Below are 19456 nucleotides of genomic sequence, written 5' to 3'. Positions count from 1 at the left end.
TGGTTTATTTTATATTATTATTAGTATTACTTTTTTGCTTTACTGTTATCTTGGTTCCCTTTTTTTCCCATTTAAATTGGTTTTTTTTAATTAAATGTTAAAATAATGGTACATGGGAAATCATGCATTTTCTTTGAGATTTATTTTCTATTTTAAATTTTTTTTTAAATCCTTCTCGCTTCGTCTTAAAGTTTGTTAGTTGTTTCCTCGTTTGTGTGGCTTGCTTGGTTCCTCTTCTATTTTTTTTTTTTTTAAATTTACTTGTTATGTTTTTCTCTTTTTTTGTGTGTTTTTTTTTGTTTCGTTTCTTTTCGTTGGTGTTGTTGGTTTTTTGTTCTTTATTGTGGTTTTTTGTTTTGTTTTGTGTTTTTTTTTTTTTTTTGCGTTGGGGAGGTCTCCCGTGAGTGGGGGGGGCCCCCTCTCCCCGACCTGGGGCCCTGTTGCCTCCCTGTCCATCCGTTTCCCCTCCTCCCTCCCCCCCCCCCTCACCCCTACACCGTGTCCCTCCCCAGGCGGGCGGGCTCAGACGGGCGTGGTCCTGCGGTTGGCTGTGTTGGAGTGCAGCGAGTCCTTGCTCTCCTTGGGGATGCAGTTGTGCACTTGGAGGAAGCTGTTGTCCCTGTCCGAGTTGTAGGTGGCGGTGGGCGTGGTGGCGGCCTTCAGCGGGTCCCTGCTGAGCGTGTACATGGAGATCTCGGTGGACGGCAGGGTGTTGAAGCCCTTGATGCCCACGGGCGAGGCGTCCCTGGAGTGCGAGGGCTCCGTGGAGCGCGAGCTGGAGCGGCTGCGGCGCTGGTAGCGGTAGCGGTAGCTGGGGATGCGGGTGATGGCCGAGGCCTGGAGGTAGTCCGTGGCGCGGGCCGTGGCCCGCAGCTGTTTGTGGCGGTCGATGAACATGTGCACCGCCAGCACCCCGACCATCTCGGCGATGATGAAGGACAGGGCCCCGAAGTAGAAGGACCAGCCGTACGAGTAGCTGTTCTTTTTGGAGTCGCTCTTGGAGGGGTCCCCGGCATTGGCAGATATGTACACTATGATGCCAATGATGTTACTCAGACCTGGGCATGGGGTGGGGAGAAGGGGGGGGGTGGCGGCAGAGACAAGGGTGTTAGTTCTGGGGGGGTGGGGTGGGGGGAACCCAAGGGCGGGGACCATGGCCTGTGTGTGTGTTCATGGTGGGAGGATCCGTTCCTGAAGGGACACCTCCCGCTTTTATTTTAATTTCATTTTTTTGTTGCCAGTACTAGGGCTTGAACTCAGGGCCTAGGTGCTGTCCCTGAGCCTTTTTGACTCAAGGCTGGCGCTCTACCACTTGAGCCACAGCTCCACTTCTGGATTTGTATGTGTGTGTGGCGGAGGGGGGGGTGTGGGGGGAAGGGGGTGTTAATTGGAGATTAGAGTCTCACTGACTTTCCTGCTTGAACTGGCTTTGAATCAACATCCCCAGATCTCAGCCTCCTTAGTGGCAAGGATGACTGTCACGGCCAGCTCATCTTCATATTTTAAGTCACTCGGGGAGAGCTAGGATGGGAAAGGCTGAGAGGAGGAGGCAGACGTTTTACACACAATAAATTGAGCAGCAATGATCATAAGAATAGAAATTGCTTATTGTGTGCTTTACAAGCAACGGGCAGACCAGGAAACAGAAGCAACGAGAGGTTAAGCAACTTGCTGAAGGCAGCACAGATTTGCAAGTGGGTATGCCTGGGGTTAGGCATGGCTCCTGGGGCCAGACGGCCTGGGTTCAAAACCTTAGCCTTAGCCTGAGTCTTCCCATCTGTAAGCAGTAGCCTTACTCCTGTAGGGCTCAAGAAATGATAGGAGTCGCGTGCCAGTAGCTCACACCTGTAATCCTAGCTCCTCAGGAGGCTGAGATCTGAGGACTGTGTTGCAGAGCCAGCCAAGGCAGGAACGCCTGTGAGACTCTTCTCTCCAGTTAACTACCAGGAAGCCGGAAGTCGAGCTGTGGCTCAAACTGGTAGAGCACTAACGAGCCTTGAGCAAGAAAGGTCAGGGCTCAGGCTCTGAGCTCAAGCCCCAAGACCGACAAAAAGAAAAAGGAATGATGGGGCCCCGTGGTTGTCCCCCCCGCCCCCCCCCCCCCGTCTTCTCCGTGGATTTGTATGGGGAGGGCATGTAGGAGCAGGCTTGGTATTGAGAGAGAGGGCCTGCATTCCAGCCCTTTTCCCAGTGGTGGGGGAGACAGTCCCATGGGCAGCAGGGAGGGGGTGGTGGTGATGTTCCCAGGGGACTCAGTGAGGGCTTTGCATGGAGGACCCCCCCCCCCCCCAGCTCTGCCAGGACCAGCAATGTCCCTCACCCCAGGTCCCCCAGCCTGGTGCTTCTGTGCTCCCCTCAACCCCCTGCTGGCCTTGCCCGCCTGGCGTCCTCACCTGCGGACACGAAGAAGATGCCGGCACTCAGGATGATGTTGTGCCGAGTCTTATAGAACTCGCTGGCTGCAATGCAGAGCCCACCCATGAAGAGCAGAATCACGCTGAGGATCGGAAAGATGCTCGAGGCTCTCACGGCCCCTGCGGGACACAGAGGATCAGGGAGGGAGAGAAGGGAGATGGGGGTGGGGGTGGGGGGAGTGAGAAGAAGGGAATGGACCAAGGACTGCCAGGACAGAGCTTAGATCTGGGTTGCTTAGCAACAGGAGAGAGGGAGGGAGGGAGGGAGAGCCAACTCCCTTTCAGGACTGGCCTCCAGCACTTTGTCAGGCACACAGAGGCACATCTGGCCTCTGTTCCCTTCCAGCCTCACGGGTCCCAGTCGCCATGTCCTTTCTTGACTACAGCAAATGGCCCGTGACATTGTTTTTATGCTGAGGACTTTTGACGTACTTAATGGAAATGTCTTGTCTGTTCTCCTCTCAGCAGACTTCTGTTTCAAACTTCAAACACAGTTCAAAGTCTCTTCCATGAAGTCTTCCTCATGCTAAGCTGCTAGCTAAATTTTCTTTCCTGTGTGCCCTGGAAAACACTGGCACATTGAGAAGGCAGCTAGGTGGAACTCCTGGCTTGAATTGGAAGCTGGCAGTGGTATTTATTAGCATATACATCTGGGAAAGTTATGTCTTTGTGTTTCCTTATCTGTAAAACAGGGATGACAGTAGTATTTGCCTCCAAAGTTTGCTATAAGGATTAAGTGAGCTGAGTGAAATAATTCATTTATTTAAAAAAAGCTACCGGGAGCTAGGTACCAGTGGCTCACATTGTAATCATAGCTACTCAGGTGGCTGAGATCTGAGGATCATGATTCAAAGCTAGCCAGAGCAGGAAAGTTCTTTTTTTTTTTTTTTTTTTTTGGCCAGTCCTGGGCCTTGGACTCAGGGCCTGAGCACTGTCCCTGGCTTCTTTTTGCTCAAGGCTAGCACTCTGCCACTTGAGCCACAGCACCACTTCTGGCCATTTTCTGTATATGTGGTGCTGGGGAATCGAACCCAGGGCCTCATGTATACGAGGCAAGCTCTCTTGCCACTAGGCCATATCCCCAGCCCCAGCAGGAAAGTTCTTAATACTCTTTTTTTTTTTTTTTTTTGGCCAGTCCTGGGGTTTGGACTCAGGGCCTGAGCACTGTCCCTGGCATCTTTTTGCTCAAGGCTAGCGCTCTGCCACTTGAGCCACAGCACCACTTCTGGCCATTTTCTGTATATGTGGTGCTGGGGAATTGAACCCAGGGCTTCATGTATATGAGGCAAACACTCTTGCGTCTAGGCCGTATTTCCAGCCCCTTTAAGACTCTTATCACCAATAAACTACTCAGAAAAAGCCAGAAGTGGAGCTGTGGCACAAGTGGTAGAGTGCTTGCCTTGAACAAAAAGCGTTCGGGGACAACGCCTAGACTCTGAGTTCAAGCCCCGACTGGCCCAGATAAACCTAACAACGCAGAAAAGGCACTGAAGCAAGAAATAGCAATTATAATAATATAATAAATAATAATAAATAATAAATTAATAAATAATAAATACTTGGGATAAGGGAGGAGGAAGGATGGACAAGCAGGACAGAAGGACAGAATATTTTAAGGAAAACAGAATTGATAGAGGAAAGGGCAGGCTGGTAGTTGGGTTGGGCGTGTTCACGGGTGTGTGTGTGTGTGTGCAGGGGTGGGAGGAGTGTATCATCTCAATGAAGGCCAGTATGTGTAGGCCTCTATGACATGCTTGCAAAGGAAAGTCTTTTTCCTATCAACTTCCAATAGGCAGGAGTGACGTCAGGACCCAGGCTGGTTCCTTGTCCTGGACCTCCCACTTGGGTGGTCCTGCCCCAAAGGTCTCAGTGGTGTCTAAGGAAGTCTTATGGGCCACAGGGACCTTTTGGCCAATGCCAGGGATTGGTTGCTTGGGGATGTGTTTTGGGGTGAATGTAACAAGCGTAGCTTCCCCCACTTCCTCTTCCTTTGGGTAGCTGTGTGGCCACGAGGGTTGTGTCTAGATTTTTTTTTTTTTGTCCTTATTCTGGGGCTTGGTTCTGGGATGTGAACTCTAGGATTGGTGTTCTCACTTGGCTTGATTGCACAGGGCTGGAGCTCTACCACTTGAGTCATGTCTCCAGCCTGACTTTTTGCTGGTTAACTGGAAATGGACTTTTGTGTGGACTTTACTGCAGACTACTAGCCTTGACCTTCTGATCACTGCCTCTTGAGTAGCTAGAGTTAAAATATAAGCCATTTCTGCCTGGTGACTATCTAGGCTTTTCTAAGAGGGACCCTTGCTTGCCCCTCCTCTGCAGAAGATCTAGCTGCTCGCTGATGCTCTAGGGGAGAGGAGTCTGGTGTTTGGGGTTGGGGGCTTGAAGGGCAGATCTGCGCACTTGGGCTGTAGAGGCAGAGGCTGAGAGCCGAGCAGCTGGCTTACCCTTCGGCTTTAGCACCACAGGGATGGATGGGGCTGTTCCTTTCCTGGATCCTGGTGGGGTGTTCTCTTCCTGAATGTCACCTCGCCGACAGTGAAAAGTGTCTGCCCACAACTCACTCTCCAGCCTACGCACGGCCATCCGCACCCCCGTGACCACGCAGATGCGTGCACTCGAAGCTATCTATTCCTCATGTTCACAGGCACATGGGGGTGATAAGTCCTTGGGGGAGGACCGGGGGTTGAGAGATGATAGCACACTGGTGGTATCTGCAGGGGTATGGTTCCCAGTAGACTGTCTTTGGGGGAAACGGGCCCATGCTCAGGGTAGAGCTCAGTGCACTGAAGTGACTCAAATGTACGTGTACTGTGTATGTAGTAGATCTGAGCATCTGCAACGTGAAAGCGCGCGGAGCAGGCTACGTGACTGTCACAGAAATGGCAGTTGTCTGCTTTAATTCTGCTCGCCAAAGACTGGATCTTATTTCATGCCCTTTGTCTCAATACTGCAAATGCTTCATTCATTTCTGTCCCCCACAAGGCCACCCAACTTCTCTTAACAACAAGCCGCCTGTCAACAAGTCTGTAATTTTCACTTGAGTGCTTCAATTAAGCACATTACCTGCCCTTTTTGGCTCGAGAGGATGACTGTAACGTTCACCTTGCTCGTTGGGAGGCAGATTTTCACACAATCAAGGGCAGGGAAATGCTCAGCAGATCACACAACGATTTAAACACAACAAATGATAACCAAGAGCGTCTCCCATTTGCTGGTCAAAACCATGGTTAGCTGGGTGCCAGTGGCTCACATCTGTAATCCTAGCTACTCAGGAGGCTGAGATCTGAGGACGATGGTTCAAAGCCAGCTTAGGTAGAGAAGAGTCATGAGACTCTTATCTCCAACTAACCGCCACAAATCCAGAAGTGGACTTGTGGTTCACATGGTAGATCACCAACCTGGAGTGTAACAAGCTAAGGGACAGCCCGCAGACCTTGAGTTCAAGCCCCAGTACTGGAATGCACATGTACACACACACACACACACACTCACTCACACACACACTCAAAAACCACACATGACAAATGTGCAAATAAGGCGGACTTAATGTATCTATCCAACATTCATGCTGTAGGGTGCTGGGTGGTGTAGCCGAGGCCTGTGAGAACGGATGAAGAACAAGGGGTGTGTGTGTGTGTGTGTGTGTGTGTGTGTGTGTGTGTGTGTGTGTGTGTATGTGTGAGAGAGACAGACAGACAGAGAGGGACAGAGACAGAGAAAAGAAGAAGGGGGGGGGGAGTTGGGGAGGAAGAGGAAGAATAGGAGAAGGAGGAGAGAGCAGGTTGCTGTGGTTCCATTCTAGACCCTGAACTGGCTATTGGTTCGCTGTGCTTTCAGGCTGTCGGGAAGTCCTCCGGCTGCTCTGTCTTCTCACACTTTTCTCTGGCTGTTCATGGCCCGGCAGCCTTAGACACTGTGCTTGTTGTTCCTTCGCCTACAAAGCCCTTCCTGGAGGCATGTACAGCCCCCCACCTCGCCTCCTTCATCTCAGCCAAGTGCTTCTTTGGCCATGAGCATCTGGCTGGGCTTTGTCCTTTGCACTCGGCACCCCGATACAGGAGGCAGTGCTAAGCAATGACAATGGCAAAATGGGGCCTGAGTGCCTCTTGGGCTGCAGGCGGAGCAGAGGAGAACTGCCTTATTCCAACTCAGTCTCTCACCTGAGGGGACTGGGGACCATTACTGAGGAGGCCTCGGCGCTGGGAGGCTAGGGGCTGGGGGAGCTGCGTTTGCATCCTCCCTGCATGCATCCTGCTCTAGTGTCCTCTCCTGCCTGCAGCTGGCCACGATCAGGACATTGTCTCCCAACATCGCCCTCCGCTACGCTCTCCCCCCACTGCGCTGTCATCTCCCGCAGGTGGTCAGGTGTTCCTCTGCACCTGTCTGGTGGCTGGCCGCACCTGCCTGGGGAGAGCCTGGTTCTTTTCCGCTTGCTCTTGTCCCTGGGAAAGGCCTGCACCCTGTCATCAGGATCCCCCTTCCTGGGCATGCGTGGGGGTGTGGCATGAGCTGTTCCCCGCCTCCCCCCGCCCTTCCTTCTCTCTCTGGTCATTCCCAGCGTTGGAGGAGTGGGTGACAGAGCTGCTGAACCTGGCGCTGTCTCTTCTGTGTGCGCGCACTCGTGTGTGCCTACGCGCATGTGTGCGTGTGGTCCGAGGCACCAGCCCCCTCCCTTTCCCCACAGGAAGAAGTGTGGTGGAGACAGTAGCCAGCTCTGGCTCTCTCCCAAACCTCTGGTACCAAGTTGTTCCCATGCGGTGGGGAGACCCCGCCTTCCACTGTAGTCCTGCACCGTGTGTGTCCCCCGTAGAATGGATTTCCAGGCCTCATACACAGTATGTGTTTAATATATGGCTGTGGGAAGGAACCAAATTTGTTCTGAATTCTCTGCCCTCAGGCTAAATCACACGGGGACGTCTAAGAAATATCAGCTCTCATCTCCTGGACATAAGAATCACACCACAAAGGGACCCATACCGCACAGGCCCGTGTCTAAATGCACATCCAGACAGACACTCAGCAGCAGGATTTACAGGCACCCAATGACACAGAACGCAGCACTGACCAGGCCACACAGAGACAACTGCACCAACATTCGTGTGTGTGTGTGTGTGTGTGTGTGTGTGTGTGTCCCTGACCACCACCTCTACTCTTCACCTTTATCCTCAATCTTTGGTGGCCAAAGAAGAGGACAGAAGTCACCAGCAAGGCACAGCCAGTGGGCCTACTGCACCAAGTGAGACAGTGACCACCATTTACTACTGGGGGAGCTCCCAGTAGGGGAGCGATGGGGCCCACAGCACCACACCTTCATCAGGCCTATGTGTTGCAGGGCTAAAGTGGTGACAGGGATGTATGGGGCCCCTGGGCTCAAACTCAGGCTATGGACTTCTCAGACACTCCTGGGGCTGGGGAGAAAGAGCCTTCATTTATCCATCGATTCATCCACCTACCCATCCATCCATCCTACTCACCTACCCATTACCCACTCACCCATCCATCCATCCATCCATCCACCCACCCATCCATCCATCCATCCATCCATCCTACTCATCTACCCATCCATCCACTCATTCATTCATCAGTTCATCCATCCATCTACCCATCCATCCACCCACCCATCCATCCATCCTACCCACCTAACCCATCCACCCACTCACCCATCCATCCATCCATCCATCCATCCTACTCACCTACCCATCAACTCACTCATCCATCCATCCATCCATCCATCCATTCAGAAATGGAGAGGCATTTTCCTTCTGCGAGGACCTTAGGAAACACAGGATGATGTCTGAGGTTCAAGAATCAAGCCCCATTTTCTTTGCCACCCTAGCATATGAACACTGGTCTCCTGTCCAGACTTGCCCTCTGTCATCCTCTGCCCTGTCTCTTTTTCTCCACCTCCTGCTGGTGAAACAAGAGACAGGAGTTATCCCTGGCCTGCTCAGCCTCTTTCCTGGACCTCTTCAGCTTCCTGACCTTTGATCTGGGGTGTCCTGGGGCTTAGCATCTTCGTGTCCTTTCTCCCCACATTGCTCCCTCAGAGGCCATCAAGTCTCAGGGCTTTAAAATATCACCTTCCTCTGCCAGGACCTCTGCTCCCACCATCCAGGCCTGCATGGAGTGGCTGACACTTGCCAGCTCCTCCTGTAGGCACTGCTCACCCAGTGTGGCCCACCCTGAACCTGGTATCAACCTGCTGCCCCCCTCAAGCACAAGCTTGGAGCCACCCAGACCCCACCTCCTCCCAGGAGCCTTCCAGAACACTCTGTCCTTTGGGAGTATTTCTTCACCCTTCACTGCTACTGCCCTGGTTCAAGATGCCACCATGTCTTGTCTAGATCATGTCCATAGCAGGCTCCTGACGTCTCTGCTTGCTTCTGCCCTTGTCCTGGTTCAGTCTCTTATAAACACAGCACCCAGCAGGTCCAGTCCGAAGGTGAGTCGGTGGCCCTCAATCTCAGCAACCCCCCAAGACCTGGCTATCACCCACAGGGCTGCCGAGGCCTCTCTTTACTATGGTTTGCTCACTCCATTTTTAGTGGCCTCAGCCTGTGCCTCAAATATTCCAGGGATGGACCTACACCAGGACCTTTGCATTTGACATTCTTTCCCCATATAGCCACGTGGCTACTTATTACGTTGGATTTTTGCTCAGACCTCTCAGTGAGGACTTTCTGGATCCCATTCCTACTCTGGAATTTCTTGGTCCTTTCATGCTTGACTTTCCTCCTATACTTGCCACAGCTTAACCATATATACATATACACACATATATACATGTGTGTACCTCGCATGGACACTGTCCGTGAGCTCGCGAGGAGTCCGAGGACTGTGGGATGTGCATCCCAGGTGTGGCTCAGCTCCGTCTAGTTGCTTTGTGCAGCTCTCTGTGACCCAGTGCCCTGGGGCTGAAGACACTGCACCCTTGGGTAAGGCTGCCTTCTGTCCCAGATGCCACCTCAGAGGGGCCAGCCGCTCCCAGGGGGAAGCCCCACCCACCTCCCTGGGCCCACAACCCTGTCTTCCAGCTTTCCACCAGGCCAGAGCTCCATGGAGAATGACAGGAATCCATGCCTTTGGCTTTGGAGAAGCCAGTGTTGCTGTGTTGCTTTGGACTGGGCGCCGGGCAGCAGGCACTGCCCCAGACAGACTGCTCCCTGCCTCTGGGAACAGCCTTTGCCCGGGTACCTGGGCATCAGTCGTGTCTGTGGCTGCTTGGTGGGGCTGTATTGAGACCATGGGGCTTGAAATGCCTGAACGATTGACTCTCTCATCCTTTCTGGAAAAGTGTTTGCTGAGCCTTGTTAGAAATACTCAAGAAATACTTCCAGTTCGATCAACGTGTGAGCCTCCTTTCTGCCAATATGAATCCATGTCTTTTGGGCAGGGATGCTAAGACCCCAAACTCCATTCTCTTTAACAAGGGGCATAGCGTGGCAGGGATGGGCACCAAAGAAGCATCTATGAAACACCTACTGCGTTCCGGGTGCTGTCATGAACAAGATAAATGTCCTGCCCCAAGGCTCCTTCCTGCCACAAAGCATGTCAGATCACCACTGGGCTCAGCCTAGTCATCTCTGGGCCACAGAGGAGGGGCTCCTGATGTGTGTGTGGGGGGTCATCTCAGCTCCCCCTTTTCCTCCTCTGCATCCCAGACTTTGCCATGCCATGTCCCCCAAGCCTAGCTTTTCTCCAAGGGCATTCCCTTCTAGGTGTGCCCATCTTGGGGACAGAGTTATCTCACTGGCCCATCTTGGCCTCCCCCAGCACTGAGCAAGGGCCTTGCATGTATCAGGTACTCAGGGGGACGTTTACGGTGCCGCCAGGCTCCAGCTGTGGTAACAGGTAACAACCACTGGACAGCCCTTTGAGCATTCCATTGAAATGCTGTGTCTTGAGGGAATTCCAAAATGGAAGCGATCAGTATACTACGATACCACCGCCCCACCCCCCCACACCCCTTAAGAAAAATCTATAAAATGCATCGTGTTTCTTTCCTCTCCTGTCCATCCCAGCGTCCTGGCTGGCCTGGTGTTCTGTGTGTGGGCTTCTTAGTGAAATCAGATCCCAGGCTGACCTGGGAGCTGGCTTTGATGTGAGGAGGAATGACTGAAAGAGACAGAGGCGATCTATATAATAAAATGCCTCCTACATTTTTCATAGCTGGGTGATGGGGGAGGGGGAGGAGGAACTGGGATGGGGGAGGGGGAGGCTCCTAAGACTCAGCTCCTGGTCTGCGAGAGCCGGGGCCTGAGAGCTTTCAGCTTTTCTGTCCCAGGCCTCAAGGACTCTCAGCCCTTCTCCGGGAAATCCTTTCTCGGGCAACAAGCAGTCTTGTTAGTTTTTACTGATGCTTGAGAAATTTCCTTGGGGCCTCAAAATACTTTCTCTCGATGATATGTCTCAGGTGGATTTAAGATCACTGCGGGTTACATTAGAGTTTAACTTTGATTTGACTTGTGAGGGAAGAAAAAAACATTCTCTCTCTCTCTCTCTTCAGTGAAAGTTCTAACCTGGCATGGGTAGGTTTCTTCATTGAATTATTCTTCTGAGCCAGGCATTGTGCTGGGAATTTAATGGGAAACAAGAAGAGAGATCTTTGCCCCACAGATGTAGGGGACGATGATCTCAAGCTGAGGGGGACCACGGCATGATAAAGTGCTATGCTCTAGAAACCCACGCAGGAGGCTGAGCGAGGGCTTCCTGGAGGAGGAGACGTTTCAGTAGGGACCTGAAGGATGAGTGGGAGTTTGCTAGACAAAGTGGGGAAGGGATGGGTATCACAGGCAGAGGGAACAGAACCCACGCGTGCACGGGCGCACACGTAGGTTAGCCCTACGAAGGAGGAAAGGAGCTTGGCGCAGCCTTTTCCAGCCCTTGGCTGTGGCTGACATAGGCTTGTTCTTTGGCTCTCTGAAGGATCAAAGCACAGGACCCCCCCTCTTCCCCTGGGGGGGTAGGGGGGGGGAGGAAGATGAAAAAGCTGTGTGACTCACGGAGGAAATATTCTGCTGTGTCGGCTTCGTAGTCCGCATCCTCTGGGAAGTGATCGATTTGCTTGCACAGACCTTTGAAGTTTCCTGCAAGACAAGGGAGGAGTGCATGAGCCGTGGGTACTTTGCCAGGGGGCCGGGGGTCCACCTGCCCCTCCCGACCTTCCACTCTTCTGCCGCACGCGCCGGCGCCTCCCTGGCCCTGGGAGAAACGTCTTGCTTTGTCTGTTGGAACTTCTGTGGGGTGGATCAAAACACACTGGCTTGCAGCCCTGCAGAGAGGATCTCAGACTTCAAACCCCGGCCTCTGTCCCCGCAGCTCTGCTTCTGAGGACTCGCTGGGGTTTGATTCTGGGCTGGGTGAGGCTTGAGCTTGGGGGATGGTGGATGCTGGCAGCAGGTGTTGGGTGGGGGGGGGGAAGGTGGAGGGAAGAAACTGAGGCTCAGCAAGGCAGATGAACAGAGGAAGGGCTTGTGGCTAGCCAAGAGAACATCAGGGATCCAGCTAAGGCCTTAAACGTTCCCTCTGTGTTTGCTGAGCACATACTGTAAGCGCAAGGCTCCGGCCTGCCCCCACCGATGCTCACTGAGCGAACGAGCGAGCTACAAAGGCCACCTTCACACTAAGTGTTGAGTGGAGTCCATTTATAGTCGCCAGTGCCAGCTTTAATAGGTGAGCGGGGGGTGGGGCAGGCTAAGGCCTGTTAACTTTCTCTTACTGGTAAAATAATTGAGCCTGGGCTGGGGTGGAGGGCCCAGCATCAGAGTAGGTTTCTGTGGTCAGACTGTCTGGTCAAGCTTGGCTTTCTGGAGTTGACTCCGTTTCCCCATCTGAACAGAGGCTGGTGCACTTAGTCCTTGGGGACTGATGGGAGAGACAAACGAACTTGACGGTGTTCAGTCACTGAAGTTCGGGGCTTTTCGTGACTAGTGGTGTATTGAAGACAGTCCTCAGTATCTGTTAGTAATTAATTGTCTTATACCATCCTGAGACTCCATACCTTGGCAGATAGGTTTTTATTATGCACTGTACAATTTTAAGGTGTTACCACATCCCTAACTCAAAAGTCCCAAATCCCAAACTTTCTTCTTACTTATACTAGTATTGCGCCTTGAGCTCAGGGCCTCCTTTAGCCTTTTCTTCTCAATGTTGGTGCTCTACCACTTGAGCCACAGCTCTACTTCTGTCTTTTTGGTGCTTAGTTGAAGAGAAAAGTCTCTTGGATTTGTCTGCCCAGGTTAGCTTCACACTGAGATCCTTCTCCTGAGCAGCTAGGATTACAGGCATGAGCTACCTGGTGCCTGGCTCAAAAATGTTTTGAGTGGGGCTGGGGATATAGCCTAGTGGCAAGAGTGCCTGCCTCGGATACACGAGGCCCTAGGTTTGATTCCCCAGCACCACATATACAGAAAACGGCCAGAAGCGGCGCTGTGGCTCAAGTGGCAGAGTGCTAGCCCTGAGCGGGAAGAAGCCAGGGACAGTGCTCAGGCCCTGAGTCCAAGGCCCAGGACTGGCCAAAAAAAAAAAAAAATGTTTTGAGTGCTAGTGTGGGTTGTTGAAGGGGAAAACTCCACACCTGACCTCAGGCGAAGGGTTTCAGTCAGAACGTCGGCATGCTGAAAATATTGTAGGAAATTACCTTCTGACTGGATGTTTAAGGTATGAATGACACAGAGATAGATATCTTATTTAGACCCGGGCCCCATCCCCAAACTATCTCATAGATAGATGCAAAATCCCAAAGTCTGAAAAAACCTGAGGCTTAAGTATTCTGCATGAGGGCTGTTCAACCTGCTACTTACAAACAGTTTAAGGGGGGGGGCTGGGAAGGTGGCTTAGTGGTACAGTGCTTGCCTAGCATGCATGAAGCCCTGGGTTCGATTCCTCAGTACCATATATAAGCAGAAGAAGCCAGATGTGGTGCTGTGGCTCAAGTGGTAGAGTGCTGGCCTTGAGCGAAAGAAGCTCAGAGAAAGAGCCCAGGCCCTGAGTTCAAGCCCCAGTACTGGCAACAAAAAACCAAACAGTTTAAGGTAGCTTACATGCTCTGTACGAATATGAGCATTTAGAGCTTTCTAGTATTATTATGGGCTGTGCATTTCACAGCTTTCCGGCTCTTGTTCACACCTGGAACTTCTCTGTCCCCAAATTACTGACTTGCTTGATTTCTCTAAGAAAGAAAACTCCCCACAGGCCACTGGGATTTTTTTTTTTGGGGGGGGCCCTATGGAAGCTTGGTAGGGTCAAAATAGGAACCATCAGGCAGGTTTTGTGCTTTTGGCTTTGCCCTCTTCTTGCTCACCCTGCCTGCCTCCCTGTCTCCCCTCTGTCTTCCTGCATGGTGGGGTGTCAAGAGGAGGCCTGGTTTGTCCCCAGTACCTTAATCCAACCACACACCCGTTCGCCCTTCTCTGTGGGGACAAGCCTTATGGCGCTATGAAGAAGACTTGTTAAAATTTCACACCAATGCAGCTGAAAAGTACTGACAATTCAATGGGACAAATATTTCACCAGCACCAATTGGGTGGCCGGCAACTATGACATTGGTGACATCGGAAGTGACCCTCGGAGAATGCAGTATTAACCTGCCCAAGGCACCTTGCAAATTGGGGACAGAGTTGGACCCAGAACCAAGGGCTCAAGGGTCGTTCTCTTCCCGGGTCTCTGTTCCCTACAGCCCTGGCTCTCCACACACCCCTGTCTCACTCCTGGTCCCACTGCCAGTCCCACACCTGTGGGTGGGTTTTTACACAGAACTCAGCAGGGCTGAGGCCCCTCAAGAGAGAGCAGTGAGCGCCTCTCCTCTGCATGGCTCCTTGCATCAGAGAAAGTCTGGTCATGAGGACCCCTGTCACCATCCGAGCCTCTCCTCGTCCCCACTGCCTGTGGGGGCGCCTCAGTACCTGCCATTACCTCTCCACAGACAGCACCCCAGCCCCTGGACGGCACCCTGACCCCTTACTTCTGCATTCATGACCCCTCCTGCCGAGTAGTCACAAGCAGCCTTCAAAAATGCAAATCTGGATATACACCTCCACCTTCACATACACACACACACACACACACACACACACACACACACACACGAGTTCCTTGGTACTGCGCATCATTCTCAGCGCTAGCACCGTCTACCTCTGCCTCACCTCCCACCCGTTTCCTTCTCTGCAGGTTGGCCTTCTCACAGACCGCAGGACTCTTGCACTTGCTGGTCTTGCCGCCTAGGCTCTATCGCCTACTTGATTAGTTTCCCTCTTCTCTCCTTCCTCTACCCTTTGGCTTGGTGCTCCAGGGGGCGTGCTGGCTGGAGCTGGCTGCTGTGTGTGTGTGTGTGTGTGTGTGTGTGTGTGTGTGTGTGGTGTGTGTAGATGTTAAGCGCTGCGTGGCGCTCACGGGAACATTCCATTAGAGGGCAGAGGGCTGACTGCAGAAGGAGGAAGGAGGTGAGAGGATTGAGGTCCAGGACACAGGGCAAGGGGTTCACTGGGCGGTCAGGTGACGACACCGTGGTGGGCGTGGCGCCGGTGGCTGGCCTGGCATGCTACCCTCCTGGTGGTCTCTATGTTCCTGAAAGTAGGATTGAGGGGAGTGGGGGGGCGGTGGGTTGGCGACTTGAGGAAGGGAAGGGACATTTCCCTCGTGAGGGTCGGAGGGGCAAAGGCCCAGGCACCGAAGGGAAAGCGACATGGTGTACGTGTGCGGGTGGCTCGAAGGTCCCTTCGAGAGTCTGTGGTTTTCTCCAGCCCCATTCGGAGTGCACCAGAAAGAGTCCTGGGGCTGGTGAGCTGCCGGGGGGGGGGGGGGTGGGGTGGGGGTGGGGGGGTGGGGGGTGGGTGTTAACATGCTTTGGAAGCCTTGGGGTGGGGCTGTCAAGTCAGAGGCCCCGGGGAGTGAGCTACAAGGGGGAGCCATGATGGCCGGGGGTGGGGGTGGGGGTTGAAAGACAGACTGTGGAGCGGGTATAGTTGGTAATTGGTAATGCCAAGGTCGAGGGTAAGACCGGAAACATGGCTGTCTCAGGACGGTACTCAAAGAATCCGGCAACCGGAAAGGTCACAGGAATTAGCAAACAAGACGAGGCGAGAATGTCCCCTATTATTTTTCTTTGTACATCGAGTATGTACATTCGGAGACTGCCTACCCAGTGGAAAGATGGACGCGCCGACTACTCATCAAATTATTCTAATAGGGCCCAAATCATCGGTTGGTTTTGGAGAAATTATCGGTGTGATCTTTTGCGGATGAGGCTGTCACCGGCTAAATGATGGCCCTGTCTGGTGGCGGCCATGGGACGCAGGGAGCTGCACCGGATGCGGGGCCCCAGCTTTTCTGGAGGAGGAGGAGGAGGAGGAACTGCTGGGTCTCAGGGTGCACCATTTCCTAATTTGGTTTGGAGGACCCACTGTGAAAGCCAGCCCACAGCCCCAGAGGGCATGCTTACTTAGCACAAGATGGCGCGCGCACGTCTGTGTGTATGTGTGTGTGTGTGTGTGTGTGTGTGTGTGTGTGTGTGTGCGTGCCCTGTATGTGCAGCATGGGGAGAGTGAGTCGGGGGCAGAAGCCTCCAAAGGAGCCTTCTTAGAGCCCCTTCCTGCAGCAGTGAGCTGGGCCTGGCATTGCCCGCTGGAGTTGATAAAGGCTCTGCCTTCATCCATTGCTCTGAGGCCAGACTTGCCCGGGGTTGGGACTCAAAGCTTGCAGAACTGCAAGGTCCGAGAATGGTGCTCGGCCCAGCTCCTGGCGGGGGTGGGGGTGGGGGGTGGGTGGAGGAGCAGGTGTCAGCTCAGCTCCTCCCTCTTTCTGTCTAAAGCAACGGCCCCTTCTGGCTCCACCCTCTTCTCTAGATTTAGCAGTTAATGGAGGCAGAGCTCAGGTGCAAGGGGGCTGGGTTCAAGGTGCTGGGAGTGAAGGGGTCAAGGCTGGGCAGCAGAGGACTGGCTGCTGGTTCGGAATCTCTAAGGATGGCCAGGTTGACATGGGAGAAGGAGGCAGCAGGCCAGGGCTGAGCTTCGAAGTGTGTGTCGGTGGGTGGGAAGGCGGACAAGGGGAATGAAGGTGCCGGAAGGAACTGGGCTGAGCCCCGGTGAAGTTCAGAGGCAGGAAGTTGGAGGGGCTGAGTTTTAGGGATGGCCTTGGAACAGGTTGGAGCTACAGCGGGGAGCAGGGAGGCTGGGTGTGGGCACCATGCACCCCAAGTGAGAGACTGCAAGGATGGGGGTGCCCCTGGGAGGCCGGGTGCTGTACAAACAAGGACAGAGGAAGCTGAGGCTTGGGGGGAGATTCTCCTGCTATTGGCACATACACTTCCGGGGGCCCAGAGCTTGGATGGGGGACTTGGGGGACTGGGCTAGCTTGGGGAGGGGGCGAGGAGGCTATGAAGGTTGGCTGGCAGAGAAACCCAGGTGAAAATTGAGGCGCACAATGGGCCCTGGGAGCCCTCCAGGCTGGGCCCTGGATTCAGACTGAGTAATGAGGGTGTCAGGGCTCACGAAGGTAAGGAGGGCACTCAGAGGGCTCACTCACTGATGGTGAAACTCAACTTCTGTAGCACATTTGTGTGGGCAGACATTACTACAGCCTGTGAGGAGTGGTGTGATGTTTTCCCGATGCTAGCCTAGAGCTCTGCTCTATATGCCATGCTGTGTGTGTGTGTGTGTGTGTGTGTGTGTGTGTGTGTTCATGCAGGTGCATTTATGGGAGGTAACACAGCGGGCCCTCCGGGCGGGGCATGGATGTGCAGGGTGCAGGCTGCAGTGTGGGGGAGCCAGCTTGTGCCTCCCAACTCACACTGGTAGCTTGAAATCAGCGGTGCTGGTGCAGTGTTGACACCAGGGGAATTGGCCTACAAATCAAGGTCAGCATCAAGGTCAGCCACTTTAACTCTTTGCACTCCGGAGAGCCAGTTCACCCTTTGCCAGCACCCCGCGGGGTGAGGACAATTCTGTGTGAAGCTGGCAGGAAGACAGGACAGATGGGGGGTGGGAGGGGGGGTGGCAGGAGACTTGCAAATAAGCATCCCTTCCCTTTGGAGGGCCCGGCTGAGGGAGGGGGGGGTAAGGGCAGACAACAGTTGGGGAGGGCAGGACCCAGATTCCACGGGGCCCAAGCTGAAGGGGAGTGCACTCCCTGTCCGGTTCCCCACAGTGGCCTGCTTGGAGGAGGGGGATTGAGGGTGGACCACTGCCTTGGGCTCCCCAACCAAGGAGCTCAACCATCGCGAGCCTCCACCAACCCCTCCCCCCCCCCCCCCCCCCCCCCCCCCCCCCCCCCGCAACCCAGAAGGGCAGAAGCTGAGACTTCCAACCCGCAGAGGCGGCAAGACCCAGGGCCGTGCCTCGGGCTGCCTCCCCGGTCCTGGGTAAGACTGGGAATTTGGGCTTGCAGGTATTAAGTGGCTTAAAGAGACGTTTCCATCAGCTTTGTCAAAAGCACGTTCATATCTCACAAACACCAACCGCTGTCTTGTTTCTCTCGATACAATAAGCTCCCGGTAAACCTGGTCATTAGGAGCTGCGCACGCTGGTTTATTTTCCCATATTCATGAGAAGCAGAAAGCAGCTGCCCCAGAGCCAGGAGCAGGCCCGGCGCGCTGAGTGGCACAGGCCCGGGAGGAGGCAGTGCAAGTAATTTTTTAAGTGAGGTAAATGAAGGGTTTGGAGGTTGCTGATTTCTCCGTGTTTTCAACCTTGTTTTCTTTCCCGGCAGTGATGCGGGAGGTCTCGGTGGAGGGGGAAGCCCGGCGCCGGGCCCTGGCGGGTACTCCAGCTCCCCACACGGCCTGCCTCCCCCAGGATGGTGTGTGGTGTAGTATAGTAGGACAGTCCATGTGGCAGTGAATGAAGGTGCTCATTGGATGGCTTGCTTACTCATTCATTCATTCATTCATCCGCTCTTCATTCATTCATGGACTCGTTCACCCGTTTGGTGGGTGGTTCGAGTGCCTCCTGTAAGGCCGGATCCTGGGCAGTTCCTGGGCAAAGCCTGCCTGTCTTCCCCGAGTTTGCTTGCTCCTCCCGTCCTGGCTTCTCCCCTCTCTGTAGCCCTTGGCATCTGGGCCGCCCACCACTTGCTCCTGCATTGTCTGGGTGTATCTGGTGGGGGATTTCATCCCTGCAGAGGCTTCTTTCTACGGGACAGGACGCAGGAAAGGGCTGGAGCTGGCTTCTCAGTCTGGCTCTGTTCGTGATCAGCTAGGTGATTTTCGAGCAAGTTGCGTGACCTCTCTGGGTCTCAGTTTTCGGTGTGTAAAAAGGGATCTTAATCCTGGCTTCCTCAGGGCTGGGGGGAGCCCGGGGGGGGGGGAGTCAACCCCAAAAGGTGCAATGAGATCATAGAAGCGAAAGACCCCCCCAGGGGTTCTGACCCAGAAGAGGCACCCAACGCATGTAGCTCTTCCTTCTGTGTCACCTCTTCCTGGAAGCCTCTCTGCATTGCCCTGGGCGAGAAGGACTCTCCCATGCTCTCGGGCGGGGCTTCCCAGATTTTAGTGGGCGCAGGAACTGCCTGGCGTTCATCCTGGCTCGCCTTGGGTCTGCTGGGGGGGCGGGGAGGGGCTGGAGCACCTGCATTTCCCCCCCAGGCTCCCAGGTTCCCAGGCCACAGCCAGGCTGCAGGGCCCCTGGAGACCCCCATTTGGGGTGAGCGTCCCTGAGGAGGGGCCTCTGCTTTCATCCTGCCTTGTCCTGGTGCTGGGGTGTGGGAACAAATGGCACTAACTCTGTAAACTCCCCACAGGCAGAATTTCTTCTGGAGAGTTCTCTGAATATACCACATTTCCCTTGATTCGAAGATGCTCACGTGGACATTTTAATGTTTTTGAAACTGGGATGTGTCTTATTATTGACCAAGTTCATTTGCTACAGCATGTGGGCTTTGCTCCTGAATGATCACTATTATATTAATGATGTACCTTTTAATTAATGGTAATACCTACATGACCAAAGTGTATTGAATATAGAAACAAATAAATGTGTCTGTGTCACGTGTGTGTGTGTGTGCGTGCACGCACATGTAGGCAGAGGGCATGGGACACATTTCCATTC

The 19456-nt window shown here is 53.7% G+C and overlaps 1 protein-coding gene across 1 annotated transcript in view; it reads right to left on the bottom strand.

The window, feature by feature from the left end:
* Positions 1-469: 469 nt before the first annotated feature.
* Positions 470-19456, bottom strand: part of Cacng2 (calcium voltage-gated channel auxiliary subunit gamma 2) — a 96534-nt gene continuing 77547 nt past the window's right edge. The window contains exons 2-4 of the mRNA XM_048349434.1: positions 11420-11503; positions 2394-2534; positions 470-1058 (exon numbers count right to left, since the gene is read on the bottom strand). Of these exons, the coding sequence (XP_048205391.1) occupies positions 523-1058; positions 2394-2534; positions 11420-11503 (761 nt within the window). The 3' untranslated portion in view covers positions 470-522. The remainder of the gene's footprint in view (positions 1059-2393; positions 2535-11419; positions 11504-19456) is intronic.

The sequence above is a fragment of the Perognathus longimembris genome, chromosome 1 (genome assembly GCF_023159225.1).
Source record: "Perognathus longimembris pacificus isolate PPM17 chromosome 1, ASM2315922v1, whole genome shotgun sequence".
In the NCBI taxonomy this organism is placed as follows: domain Eukaryota; kingdom Metazoa; phylum Chordata; class Mammalia; order Rodentia; family Heteromyidae; genus Perognathus; species Perognathus longimembris.
Note: the sequence above shows the minus strand (reverse complement) of the source record. Positions and strands in the feature narration are given on the sequence as shown.